At 39.2% G+C, this 15,627-nt stretch overlaps 1 protein-coding gene across 1 annotated transcript; it reads left to right on the top strand.

Annotated features, from left to right (window-relative positions):
* Window positions 1-1,932: 1,932 nt before the first annotated feature.
* Window positions 1,933-3,825, top strand: LOC132641042 (uncharacterized). The gene has a single exon (XM_060357916.1). It carries the CDS (start codon window positions 2,228-2,230, stop codon window positions 3,767-3,769), a length of 1,542 nt encoding a protein of 513 aa, XP_060213899.1. The 5' UTR covers window positions 1,933-2,227; the 3' UTR covers window positions 3,770-3,825.
* The last annotated feature ends 11,802 nt before the right edge of the window (window positions 3,826-15,627 follow it).

The following is a 15,627-nucleotide window of genomic DNA, read 5'->3' as shown; positions in this document are numbered from 1 at the left end:
TTCCATTATACGGTCCGTATTTTGCACTTTACGACCACTGGGCAGTTTTGCCAATTTTCAACTTTTCACATTTCTCGACTTTTCATTCTAATCATTCTCGTCCATATACGCACATTGTTCATGAAACATTATACACTCGCGCTCCTCGCACACATCACTAGTTCATTTACTTGCGTACCAATGGAAAATTTTCCGAGGTGTAACAATGAGAGAAGCCAACGATTTTGAAGGAGAAGCCAACGACGGATCCAGCCAAATCTGATTAGATTTCGAAGGAGAAGCCAACGGTGGAGCTCTGTTTTAATGGTGGTTATGAGAAATACACTCAAAATCGCTTCGAAATCTGACCAAATCTAATTCAATTTCGAAGGAGAAGCCAACAATGAAGCTCTGTTTTAATGGCGGCAATGATGGGGCTCTGTTTTAATGGCGGAATAGGGGTGATCCTGTGGGTGCTTCCGGGTGGTATTGAGGCGAAATAAAGAGAGGACAGTGAGGAAGACATTAGTGAATCCATTGTTGAAAAGAGAGAACTTTGATACAGTGTCGTATGTTATGACTTAGGTATAGTAGCTACGATAGGTAATTCAAATAACTAATATAGCTACATCGTGTAACTAAATTAAAGTATAGTTAATGTAAGTAAATACCTCTTATATATGTCAATCTACATCTGGTAAAATGCCTTCTTTCGAAGAGATAATTACACTCAGTATCAATTGGGGTACCAATGCTACCAAACTTAGCCCATATTTGAGTTTCTTGCCCACAGTAGCCCATCTTCAGTTTAAACAAAAATTACTTGTCAAAAAATTACCCATTCCCTTCTTCCTCCCCCTATCTCTCCACTGCCTCCTTCTTTTTCATTTTTTATTTTTAATTTTTAATTTAAAAAAAAAAATTTGGGAGTTCGCCACTGCCTCCTTTTTTTTTTAATTTTAATTTTAATTTTTTTATTATTATTATTTTAATTTTTTTTGGAGTTTGCGACTGCCTTCTTTTCTTCTTTTTTTAAATTTTTTTTTTTTTTTTTTTTTAATTTCCCATCTCCCTCTGTCACGCCGGATCTTTTTTTTTTTTTTTTTTTTTTTATTTCCCCTCTCCCTCTGTCACGCCGGATCTTTGATGTTTGAGCAGTTGGTTCTGGTGGTGGTGTTGGAGTTCGCCGGAGAATGAAACTCTGGCGATGACTATATATGGGTGTATACGCCGGAGAACGGAACTCCGGCTATGACTGTATATGGGTGTATAAGAGTGTATATGGGTGTATAATATTGTATATGGATATATGGGTTATAATATTGTATAATATTGTATATGGGTGTATTATATTGTATAATATTGTATATGAGTGTATATGGATGTATATGGATATATGAGTTATAATATTGTATATGGGTGTATAATATTGCATACGGGTGTATATGGGTGTATATGGATATAAGGGTTATAAGTATATGGGTGTATAATATTTGTATATAGGTGTATATGAATGTATATGGGTATATGGATTATAATTTTTGTATAATATTGTATATGAGTGCATAATATTGTATATGAGTATATGGATTATAATATTGTATATGAGTATATATGGGTATATGAATTATAATACTCTATTAAAAAAAATTTAAAAAAATAATAAAAACATTTTTAATTTTTTTTTTTTTTTTTTTTTTTTTAAATTTTAAAAAATAAAAAACGAAAAAGAAGGAGGTAGTGGAGAGAGAGGGGAGAAGAGGGGAGTTTTGAGTTAGAACTTTGCAATAAATTTTAGATTATTTTTTACAATGTAAGTGACCCAATCGTATATTTATGAAATTTCGCATTTGCGAATCCACTGAATCTAATTCTTTCCCATCAATGACATATCAATAGTCGAAAACCTCGCAATTTATTTATTTGCTTATTTTAATTTATAAGTGCAGTTCCCCCAAATTGAATGTTTCTATTTTTCAATTAGACTGTTCTTTCATCTGCCAAAATTTGGAAGTCAAGGGACCAGAACTGAACATTGCTCAACCTCAAGGGTGGAGCGATAACATAGCACGAAAACTATCAACTCGTTCCACTGCCCCCTCCTTACGATAGAAATGGATAAACCCTCCTAAAATCCTTCAGCTCAACAACCTTAGCACTTTCAAGACCCTCAAAGGTATAATTCATAAACTAAGTTTTTGCCATTTATTTTCAATTAGCTTTTAAGTTTCTTCACAATTTTGCCATTATGCTAAAACAGTTTCACACCTCAAAGCCACAATCTTTACTAGTTGTATGCCAACCCACGCTTCTAAAGCACAATTTTACGTTGAAATCTTTGAGCATTTCTAATTGTGTTAGCAAGAAAACGCAAACCCATGATTTTAATCGCTTATTAAGCCCAAGAACTTTAGTCCTTTTCAGCAATAAACCCACTTCTAAAAAATGGAACTTAGAAACATCTATGAATTTTTCATGTGGGTTTCACCCTTCTATTACTGCTAGAAGTTTTTCAACTTCAGATAATGGGAAAATAGTACAAGGCAGTGAAAAGAGTCTTCCTTGGCTTGCAAAAGATAAAGCCAAACAAACTAAAAGACCTGAAAAAGTGGTTGTAAATAAGTCTTCTTGGGAGGAATCGGCTGAGAAGTTCTTGAAAAGCGGTGTTTCTGCTGCGAAGAGCGTAGAATTTAAGAGAAATGAGGATAGACGAGACAATTATCGGGGAAGGACTTATAGTGGGGAAGAAAATGATGAAGGAGAAATGGAGGAAGTGGATAATCCGAGATGGGATAAGATTAAGAGCAGGTTAAGTCGGATTAATGTAAGACCGGGGTCTGATAGGCCGGAGGTTAGAAGGTGGAACAATCAAGATAGTTGGGGTAAAAAGACGTGGAAAGAGGCGACTGAATCTAACCTACCGAGAATGGTTGGTGAGGGAATTTACGGTGTTGGTCCTGTTTTAGCTGCATTATCAGCTGGAAGAAGGGAATTTTATGGTCTGTATATTCAGGAAGGGTTGGATTTGAGTGGGAATAACAGGAAGAAGAAGGATAAGAAAGGGTTTGAGAGAGTTTTGAGGATGGCGGAAAAAGTTGGATTAGGTAAAAATGAGGTATCTAAACATGACCTGAATATGATTAGTGATAACAGGCCCCATCAGGGACTTCTCCTCGATGCTTCTCCATTGGAAATGGTTGGTATTAAGGAATTAGAACCTGTTTCAATTGAGGAAGAGAGCACTCCTCTTTGGGTTGCTTTGGATGAGGTTACTGATCCTCAGAATTTGGGTGCAATTATACGGTCTGCTTACTTTTTCGGAGCTTCTGGGATTGTGTTGTGTGCTAAGAACTCAGCACCATTGAGTGGAGTAGTGAGCAAAGCAAGTGCGGGCTCACTTGAATTAATGGAGCTGAGGTCTTGCAAGAATATGATGCAATTCCAAACGTCTTCAGCAGAAAATGGATGGCGGGTCCTAGGTGGTTCTGTTTCATCTAGAGCTGTTGCATTGCATGAGATTGTGCCAGGTGCTCCTACAATCCTTGTTTTGGGAAGTGAAGGCACTGGTCTGAGGCCATTGGTGGAGAGGTCATGTACTGAATTAGTTAGAATTCCGGGAAATATCCCTGTCGATATAATTGCTGGAGAAGACGAGGATGCAGTGGATGCCGAGAAAGATAATAGTTTTTCAGGTCAGAACTTTAGATCCTTTATGGCTGTCGAAAGCTTGAATGTAAGTGTTGCAGCGGGTGTGCTTCTACATCACTTGATTGGTAGCAAAAACAACTAACAAGCTAATGTATTTTTGTGAGACTTAATTTCAATTGTTTCAACGATTTTCAACTGCATTTTGTTGGTCTTCTTTCTGTGCTGTCACAAGGAGTATTTTAACTTCTCAATCGGAAGTATGCATACAGGCATTTGGTGATTTTTCCGCAATTGGTCGGCTTTGTTGACATTGCATCTCAAATCCCTATGTCCGAGATTAGTAAGGTTTGTTGAACTTGTTCAGCTTGTGATACTATCCAATCAAGTGCTTCTTCATTACTTGATTGGCAGCAACTATAGCAAAAACAACTAACAAGAAAAACAAGTAATTTAACTTTACGAAACTTGATTGCAATTCTTTCTGTGTCGTGCAAGGAGTATTTTAAAACTCTCATCGTGCATACATGCATGTGGTCATTTTGGTGCAATTTGTCGTCTTTGTCGGCATTGCATCTCAAATTCCTCTATCCGAGATTATTAAGGTTTTGTGAAAGTTCGGCTTGTGATATTTCTATGTAAAGGATTTGGTTGTTTAGCGTTACCTTTGCAGGACTGGTAGGTTTGACAGTACTTGTTGAAATTGACAGTATATGAACACTGTAAACACACAACACAAGGTATGTCAGATCAACTAGAGGACAGCCATTGTGAAACTTGTTGCAGATCTAAATATGAAATTGCTTTGATAAATAATGGTAACACTATAATCTGGACAAAGGTTTATGATGTTTGTTGTGGGATAGTAGCAGCCTAGCCTTTTCTTGTTTTGGGATAGTAGCAGCCTATCCTTTTCTTGTTTTTTCTTTCAGTTGACTTCATTGTACCTAGGGATTTTTAGTTGACTCTTAGGGGTCGTTTGGTTTAAGGTATAAGGTGGTTTATCCCAGCACTAATTTTTATACCATGTTTGGTATAAGGTATAAATTAGTGCTGGGATAAATTTATACCTTGTACCAAACATGGTATAAAAATTAGTGCTGGGATAACCCAGCTTATACCTTCTTAACCCACTTATACTGGGATTATTTTATACCATCTTTTAGATGGTATAAAATAATCCCAATAGATGGGATAAATTAGTCCCGGGATTATAATCCCGGGACTAATGAGTCCTTAAACCAAACGACCCCTTAGAGTCATGCCCTGGTTCTGGAATAACTGAAAGTTTGACAACATACGCATAGTGAGCCCTAAAACTGATTCATTATGGTTGAGTATTTACTTGTGATTATAAAATGCTACATCCATGGATTTTGAAGATGAAAAGATAAAAGATCTTCAAATACTCTTGTGAGACGGTGTTAAATGATTGTTGACAAGCTTAGTTTGTACTGTTGTCTAACAAATGAATAGCAACTACTGCTGATAAGGGGAAAGAACCCCTTCTCAGATGGATCACTTATGTTTTACTTGGCAAAGGGGCATCAAATGTAAGCATGAGGCATAAGTTGTTTGCTTTCCATTAGGTAATAATACCTCTTTGAGCGAATGGATTTTCAAATATAAGTTTACAGAGCACGTTTAAAAGATCAATTGAGTGATGTACCATGTCCTGGATTGTCACTTATTTTACAACTCACCTTTGCACCCCAAGGGTATGGTCTAGTAGTCAGTGAAGTAAGTTGAGAATCATGTTATAGGCAATTTTTCCCATCTGTCCAAGCGTTGGTGGAGAGAGTTACACGGTAGTGATGGTGGGAGGTAGTAGGTTCCTCATGAAATTAGTCGAGGTGCACGCAAGCTGGTCCGAAAATTTATGTACAAGGCATGTCTTCTTAGTGTTTGCATGCCACACACCATATTGTAAATAGTCACGGTGAATGTAAACTGGCTCGGTTACCACAGTGATAAGGAAAAAAGAATTTCCCTCGAGTGACATCATAGTAATATGGCATAGTGGTTACATTCATGGGGGGTTTCCTATCTAAACCCTAGGTAGAGTAACAAGCGCATAGTTTTTCATAATTAGTAGTAGTATAGTAGTAATCTCATGAGAGAGCATTTTTTTTTGGTTAATTATAACGCCTAATAGCCAAGGTAGGTTATTGGTGCTTGACATCTAAAAAAGTAATAGGACTGAAACTTTTACAGAACTTATGAGATGTGTTGCAAACCTGAAACCTTAACTTTTCTCTGGACTATTAAACTTCGAAACGCAGTATCATTTTTATCAGTTCCATTTCAGAGGAAATTAGTTAAAAGAGGTCTTTACAAAAATGAATAGAGGTATATGACCCTTTGTATACATGGGCGATTTTGACATAACACAGAGACAATCTGTTATATTTTGTTCCATTTCTTGCCTCTTCCTTCTATTCAGTTAATATCATCAATCTCTGTTAAACATGGAACAAAGTAATATGAAGTTCTTCCGTATATAGTGCTGGACCATGAAAGATATTTTCTGTAGCGAGGTGTTCCAAATATTATTTGTCCCCAGTCACCAGCACTGATATTGAAAAACTCAAGTCCACCAAAAAGAGTTACTTATGAATTACTAGTAGTTTTGTTATTTGTAATACACATAAATTAGGGATTCGAGAATAATGATAACTAATCTGCTATTATTGGCTAAAATATAGTAAAATTATTGAGATGAATACTCTTTTGGTATTAATGCCAAATTGAGTATTTGAACTTCAAAAAACTAATTTAAAGATGTATTTGAAGTAAAATACCATCTTTCACCTAAAATCTTTAATGGTTACAAATTATCTTTTTTAAAATAAAGTTCACGTTCAAACGCAACATGCCCCACTTTTTTGAAAAATCAAGGCCAAAATGGATTCCTGAACTTATCCTGATTTTTCATTTAGACCCCTCAACTGAGGGTTGTACCATATGAACCCTTCAAGACAATTGTTAATGTACCATTTAAACACAATTATTGAGGTGGCAGAGCGCGTGCAATGCACTGCTCTAAAAGGGCGTGAGATGCCAATTTTTTCCTTTTAAAATTTTTTAATCATTAAAAAATAATTATAAGAAAAAACTTATTTTAAAACAATTTAACTAATAAAAAAACATTTTAAAAACAAATCCTAAAACCCAGCCCACCCTCCCCCCGCGATCCGAAGTCAGAATCCACCGTAGCCGCCGTCAATTTTTTCTGGTGAAGCCGGCTTCTACTGTCGCCGCCGGCGTCGCTCTTCTCTTTTGCTTTGTTCAAATACAGCAAATTCGACCCCTTAATGGACCAAAAAAATCAATAGTCCATGATTTCTCCATTAATGGACCAGAAAAATCATTAGTCCTTTGAAACAAACACACAAAAAAAAACCCTTCATCCAAACACACCCCTTTACTTTTCTTGCTTTTCCTCTTTCTTCCTGCTGCTTGCTATTGATGTTTATTGTTTTTTAAAGTAAATTGTTTAGAAGGAAAAGAATTAGTTGGGAGTGGGAGGACGACGGATGGCTAGTGGAGGAAGAAGAAAAAGAGAGGAAGGAGAGGGGCGGTGGGGGCTGAAGAAGAGGAGAGGGGTGGTGGGGTTTGAAGAAGAGGAGAGGGGTGGCGGAGGAGAGGGGTCGGCGATGAAGAAGATGACTATTTTTGTTTTTACTTTTTTTTTTAAATCCTTTTTATTTTATTTTTTAAAGCTAAAATTCACGTGGCTCCATCTTATTTGTTATTTTTGCGTGTGAATTACACGCACCATTTGTGTGTTGTTACATATTTATTTTGTGTTTAAATGGCATTAAGCCAAAAATCAACCTCAAAGTTTCATAGTGGGAAACATCTACCAGGACTAGTCAAAGGAAGACTTCACTTAGGTAAAAACAAACACCAACTTCACCAGATTTAGATAATAGAAAATAAGAGGGGGGTTGTAATTTACCAATGAATTGTAACATAGGATTATGATATCAATTGAAAATTTATTTTTAAAGAATTAATGGTAAGATCCAACTTTTTCCATGTAAAAAAGATTTCTGTTGCCGGGATTTGAACTCTAGTATCTCGGGTGAGAGCCGAGTATCCTAACCATCTAGACTACAACGGATAGTTGAAAGAAGTTAGGCACTGCAACAAACAGATCTATATGTAATTTGCACCAAAATGTGGTGAAAAAAGACTAAGGAAATTTGATCAAGGCTGCAAGACATCATAAGAATACGTCGCAATCAAATCATTATTTTGCACGGATTGCCCCTATTTCGGGGTTGTCTTTAATTTTAGGTCCTGCTGCTCATTTAAAAAAAAATTATGGATCAAAATATCCTTATCTATGACTTAATTTCGGAAGACATAAGTTTAGAGAATTTTTTCCTTACTCAACATATGTTCTGTAGGAATTAAGTTATTCGGCATAAGTTGTGTAGTATCTAATTCGCCCTACGTAAGTTTAAAGAACTTTTGCCTTGTCCAGGAAATAAGTTATGCCTTGTAAGCAGTGGTGGATCCAGAATTTTCACTCAGGGGGTTCGAAAAATAAAAATATAAACGTGCGAATAAGCAAAAAAAAAAAAAAAAAACACACAATTCCACAGGATGCCAATAATACATAGGTACAAAGAGTTAGTTCCATTAGAAATGACCTGAAACTAACAGGGATAGAAAGGTAGTAACTACAGTAGTGCAAAAAGTTAGCCCATTATAATGTATCAATCTAGAATTACGGTGCTAAGTACAAACTTAAAAAAAAGATCACCGCTAATACTTCTCAAGTACATTTACAACATTACTCGACGAGATTTCATTGCTTGAAAAGTCAAAATAATATCATCAGTTGAAACATCATTAAACACATCTTTTTTCACTTAAGGCTTAAGGCTAAGTTTCCCATGATTTTGCTCACAAGCACTAATCACAGTTATACTGGAAACATCAAAAAAAAAAAAAAAAATTGCCATGCCTTGGTTTAAGATTAGAGACAAACACCAAAGACCAAGAGATTAACTTAGAACTAGAATACTCCCTAAGGGCAGTACACAAACAAGGTTGCCCCTCCCTAAAGTTGTAATGTTCTATGGACAAAAATATGATCAATAATTTTCCCGCAGCTTATTCTATCAATAGAGACAAAAACTTTTGAAGAAAAATGGAGAAAAGAGTTTACCTTGGCAGCAACAACGATTAGCTCCGACTATGATACCAATTGATGCAAGTCGTGCGTCCATCAAACAGTATATGAGGGGCCTGGTCGTGTACCAGTTCTTTATGCAATGCAGTACGAGAATCAACACAAGACTTTTATGTGGAAAGCTCCTTGCTCAAGGGATTAACAACCACGAGCTACCCCTGTAGGATTTCAACTCCACTACACCGAGCAACTTTAGTTTACAACTCTATCGTAAGCTAAAAAGTAACTCCCATAATCCCTCACCCTTACAATAACACTTTTGCAACCTAGGGACTAACCCCCGTAGTCCCTCCACACTTACAATACACCGATTGTAAGCAACTCCACTTAGCTAACTCTAGCTAAGGACACTAATACACTTAGACTAATCCTAGCCTAATGTACCACTCAACAGCTTGAGGAAACACACTTCCAATAAGCACCCTTTGAGACTTTTTGATCTACCTACAAATAGCTTCATTTAAAGAGAAGAGTAGGTTTACCATTTAAGCACAAGCAAACAAAGACTCACAAAAATATAAAGAACTTAGACTAAATCTTGTGTCTGGATCAGGTTCTTCAATTTGTAGGTGACTTTGTTCTTGAGAGATCTTGAGAACTTGTGTCGGCAGCTTTTCATGATTTTAGATTAGGTTTTCAAGTCTACTTAATATGTTACCATCATGTTGTATATATAGTGGGAGCATGTGGGGTGAAAAGAGATCACTCTTTAATTTTGACCTAAAGCATAGGCCAGCTCACTGTACTTGTGTGCGACAGATCATATCAACCACAGATCATATCAATGTATCATGTAAAATGAGTTGGAATGCTATGCAAGATATCAATTTCAAGTTTAATCACATCAAATCCCAATCGTGTCTCTATATGAGCCCATATCACAATATCAATACCAATACCGAATCAAGTTCTTTCCCCTATCCATGATAAATGCCAAGATAAGTGAGAGACGAACGTATCACAAGAACAACATGACAAATAAGAAACAAGCCCAGCATCAAACATATGGCAACAAGCCAAATCACAATAAACGAGGCATCAAGCCCACAAAGCCGTCAACAATACCAACCTAAGAATATCCATCCCAACTTCATACCTGAAGGCTTAACATGCTTTCTCCATCAATGACTAACTCCTACATACGATTCGCTAACTAAAGTCTAACCAAAATGTAAGTCGTAACCTACGTCGATACCGAGCTGGTGCCACGAACCGTCAAATCTGAGCCTTGCCCTTCCGAAGAGCCTCCGAATACTCAAAGTCTAGTCATTATCGGAATCTAAGTTAGAAACGGAGAATAACGGTACCCATATTGCTATACATTCGTTCGAATAAAAAATCAACTAAGCAAGAGGGGGAAATCGGGCCCATAAGGGTAAAACGGGTATTTCAAAAATGGAATTGGTGACCCAACGTTCTAGAAGTTCAATTCTACTCTCCAATTGCTAATTAAGCTCAATTATTGATCAATTTCATCATTCAAGAGAAAAAACCCCAATATAGGCATAGACCTTAATTTTCCATAATCAATTTCTCAACTCTAATTGAAGATTCAAGCTTATTAGTACTAATTAATGAAATTACATGCTTAGATTAGCCAAATCCATCAATTAATATTACATTCAATTAACAAGTTTGAGATTAAGACTGATCTTCCCCAACGAGCTTTCTAGATTTCACCATAGATTTCAAGCTTAGCAAGGTAAATAATTAAGAACAAGGTGGAAGAGACTTACCCCAAGATGAATCCACTCAGAAAACAATTCAAATCTCCCTTGAGTCACTTGGAGAATTAATTTTGAGAATGAGAAATGAATGGTTCGAATTAGGCATTTAATGACTCTGATTCAGCGGAAGTGGTTCCGCTTCCGTTGACTCTCCTCGGCGGAGGACCATCCGCTAGGGTGGATTTCAGTAAAACAAAAGAACTTCAACGCCTGCGGACCAAGCCTCATTGAAGCGGGTCCAGTGGGGCGCACCTAGTCTAGCTGGGCGAGACACCAGGAACCAGTGAAATTCTGGTTTTTCACCACGTTCACCCCAAATCCCGACATCCACCCGAGACCTCCCAGATACAATATAGATATGCACACATACATAAAAACACGCTATGAACTCACTCGTGGTCTCGAAATTCCCATCAGAGGTCAATTTGACCGGGTCAACCCCCCACGTTCAAAAACCTACTTTCCAACCCTTAGCACAAAACGCTCCCGAGTGCCTGGAGAACCGAACTGAATACCCCACCAAGTCATAATCGACCCTTTAGATCTCATGGAATCGACGAATTTTCGAAAAAGGTCCTTTTACCCAAAAGCCAACTATCGGTCAAAGGTTTTTCACTTTAAGGTTCTAATTCTCATAAGTCATAATAAAACTCGCCTGATTACCTCGGGAATAGTGTCACCCATCCCTAACGATCAAAATCATACTACCAGGGCTCGAGGAAGGGTCAACGAGAGCAAATGTATCAAAAGTGCAATAACGACCAAACGAATCGTTACATCAGATACCAATAAACAATCGTTCGTCCTCGAATGACAATGGAAAGGAATGGAGGAAAAGTACCTGAGTCGGTAAACAACTGGGGATATCAAGTACGCTATCAGACTCGGTCTCCTATGTGGCCTCCTCAAATGGACGGTGCTTCCATTGCACCTTAACTGAAACTATCTCTTTTGATCTCAACTTTCTCACTTGCCTATCCAAGATTGCTATAGGATCTTCCTCATAAGACAAATTCTCATCAAGCAACACGGAGTCCTAGTGAATGATATAAAAACCGTCTGAATGGTACCTCTTCAGCATGGAAACTGAACTACTGGATGAACACCTGACAAGTTTGGTGGCAAAGCTAAATCATAAGCCACTACACCAACACGACGGAGAATCTCAAATAGGCTAATGTACCTCGGGCCCAACTTGCCCTTCTTCCCAAATCGCATAACACCCTTCATGGGTGAAATCTTCAGAAGAACCTGCTCACCTTCCATAAACTCCAAATCTCGAACCTTCTGGTCCGCATACACCTTTTGCCTACTCTGAGGTGCCAGAAGCTTTTCTTGAATCAGCTTCACCTTGTCCAAAGACTCCGTCAGCAAATCTGTACCCTAAAGTCTCACTTCAAATGCATCAAACCACCCAATCGGAGAACGACAACTCCTACCATATAAAGCCTTGAATGGCGCCATATCAATACTCGAATGGTAGCTATTGTTGTAGGTGAACTTTGCCAATGGTAAGAATTGGTCCCAATGACCACCAAAGTCAATAACACAATCCCTCAACATATCCTCAAACACCTGAATAGTCCTCTCGGACTGATCATCGATCTGTGGATGAAACGCGGTGCTAAGATCTAACTGAGTACCCAACTCATTCTGCAAAGTCTTCCTGAAATGAGAGGTAAACTGAGTACCTCGGTATGAAATAATGGAAATAGGAACCCCATGCAATCGTACAACTCTCGGATGTAAATCTTGACCAACTTCTATGCATTATAAGTAATCTGGACTGGAATGAAATGCGCAGACTTAGTCAACCTATCCATAATGACTCAAATCGAATCATACTTGCCCAAGGTCTTCGAAAGACCCACAACAAAATCCATGGCTATTCTCTCCCACTTCCACTCCGGAGTGGGCATCCTCTGAAGCACACCGTCAGGTCTCTGGTGCTCATACTTAACTTGCTGGCAATTCAAACACTGAGCGACAAAATTTGGAATATCTCTTTTCATCCTGCCCCACCAGTAGTGCTATCTCAAATCACGATACATCTTGGTCACACCCGGATGAATAGAATATCTGGACCTATGAGCCTCCTCCAATATCAAGCGAATCATACCACCCACACGAGGAACACACACATGTCCCTTGATCCTCAAGACCCCCTCATAATCAAGCATGTCCTTCTTGGACTCACCACTCAACACTTTATCACGAATCTTACACAACTTAGTATCATCAAACTGTTGTGCCCTGATCTACTCCAAAAGAGACGACCTCGCCCTAACACATTCTAAAACCCTGACTGTATCCGAAATATCAAGTCACACAAGACTGTTAGCCAGAGTTTGAACCTCCTTGGATAAACGACACTCCGTAGCAATCAATCGAGATAAATTTCCCATACTCACTGCCTTTCGGCCTCATGCATCAGCTACCACATTAGCTTTGCCCGGATGGTATAGAATGGTGATATCATAATCCTTAAGCAGCTTTATCCATCTACGTTGTCTAGAATTGAGATCCCTCTGGTTGAACACATGCTGTAGACTGCGGTAATCGGTGAATACCTCATAATGTACCCCATACAAGTAATGCCTCCAAATCTTCAAAGCGAAGACTACCGCTGCCAACTCCAAATCATGAGTAGGGTAGTTCTTCTCCTGAATCTTCAACTAGATAGAAGAATAAGCAATGACCTTGCCTTCATGCATCAACACGGCCCCCAACCCAACACGCGACGCATCACAATACACGGAGAAATCCTTACCCTCCACGGGTAATGCCAAAATCGGGGTTGTAGTCAACAAGGTCTTGAAATTTTGTAAGCTCTCTTCACACGCATCAGACCACTCGAAAAGAGTCAATTGAGTCAAGTGAAAATCAATCGAAGCAAACCCTTTCACAAACCGACGGCTAAACTCGCCAAACCCACAAAGCTACGAATATCAGTCACTGAAGTGGGCCTCACCCAGTCTCTAACAGCCTCAATCTTCTTGGGATCAATAATCCCATCCTTTGACACCAAGTGGCCTAAGAATGCCATATAATAAAGTTAAAACTGACACTTAGACAACTTGGCATAAAACTTCTTTTCCTTCAACAAACCAAGAACAGTCCTCAAATGAGGCCCATGCTCTTCCTTGCTTCGCAAATACACCAAAATATCATCAATGAAGACTATGACGAAGGAATGCAGGTATGGTTTGAAAATGCCATTCATCAAATCCATGAAAGCTGCCGGGCCATTCGTAAGCCCATAAGACATAACAAGGAACTCATAGTGACCATAACGAGTCCTAAAAGATGTCTTTGGAATAACCTCAGCCCGAATCTTCAGCTGGTGATAACCTGACCTCAAATAATCTTGGAGAACACTCAAGCACCCTGAAGCTGGTTGAACAAGTCATCAATGCAGGGAATATAATACTTATTTCAAATGGTGACCTTGTTCAACTGGTGGTAATTAATACCATCCGTATCGACCCATTTTTCTTCCTCACAAAAAGCACGGGAGCACCCCAAGAGGAGACAATCAGTCTGATGAAACCCTTACTCAGAAGATCTTGCAATTGCTCCTAGAAATCTCTCAACTCGGTCGATGCCATCCTTTATGGCGGAATGGAAATAGGGCGAGTGCTCGGCTGTAGATCAAAGCAGAAGTCAATGTCACGATCGGGTGGCATACCCGAAAAATCTGTAGGGAACACCTCCGCGAACTCTCTTACAACAGGCACAAACTCAAGTGACGGAGTGTCAACACTAGTATCACAAATATAGGCCAAGTAGGCCAAATATCCTCTATCAACTAAATTCTTTACTCAGAGGTAGGAAATAATCTTCTTCGAGGCGGGACTAGGATTACCCCTCCACTCAAGTCTAGGAATACCCGACATGGCTAGCGTAACTATCTTGGCGAGACACTCCAACATCGCATGGTAAGGGGACAACCAACTCATGCCTAAAATGATGTCGAAATCTACCATATCCAGAATCACCAAATCTACTCACCTGTCATAACCTATAAAGGTAACTAAACAGGATCGATCGACTCGATCAACCACTACCCAATCTCCAATCGGAGTAGACACTTGAATAGGTACGTCGAGTCGGTCAAAAACCAAATCCCAACCCATATAATGATAAGCAGATACATAAGATAAAATAGACCCTGGATCAAATAAAACTATAGCAGCCTAGTGACAAACATAAATGGTACCTGTGATAACAACATCAGACGCCTCGGCCTCAAGCCTGCCAAGAAAAGCATAATAATGGGCACCACCACGACCGCTCTGTCCAGACTGAGCTCCTCCTCTGGAAGCCTGAGAATCACCCCTACCTGACTGATATCCACCCCTAGAGGACTGCGAACCACCGCGGCCTGTCTAAGCACCGCCTCTACCAAAAGAACCACCCTGGCTATCAGAAGATGCCGGAGTCCTAGGGGTCTGGAATCTGGAACCCTGCTGGGATCCATTCTGTCTTGACCTTGGGCACTCTCTAGCAATGTGCTTGGTATCACCACATGCATAGAAAACTCTAGATAGCAGGGGCTGAAACATTGAAGCTGAAGAACCGGTGTAACCTCCTCGGTCTGCTGGCCGAGAATAAGAGCCTCCAGAAACCTGCCCTGAACCATACCCACTCTGCCTCAAAGGACCACCTAAAGAAGTCTGTAGCGCTGACTGAATATGGTGGCTAGAATGCGGATGATAATGTCCAGCTGACTGGCCCCCACCTCTGAAGTCGTCCTACTGTAGCTACTATACTAACGGGACTTCTTATCACTACCCCCACGACGGATTGAAAGGAAGCATCTATGGCGACAAGCTAAAGATACGCCACATTTAACGGAAGTACCAGTCCGCCCACAAATCTCCTGACCCTCTCTGTCTCAGTAGGAATCAACTATGTAGCATAACGCGCCAAGGACAGGAATCGAGCCTCATACTCAGATACAGACATACCCCTCTGCTGTAGGTGGATAAACTCAGCTCTCCTCTGGTCCCTCAGAGTACAGGGAACGTACTTCTTTAGAAATACCTAATGAAATTGTGCCCAAGATAG

This window comes from Lycium barbarum, chromosome 5, assembly GCF_019175385.1.
Source record: "Lycium barbarum isolate Lr01 chromosome 5, ASM1917538v2, whole genome shotgun sequence".
In the NCBI taxonomy this organism is placed as follows: domain Eukaryota; kingdom Viridiplantae; phylum Streptophyta; class Magnoliopsida; order Solanales; family Solanaceae; genus Lycium; species Lycium barbarum.
This window is presented reverse-complemented; position numbering and strand designations above follow the sequence as displayed.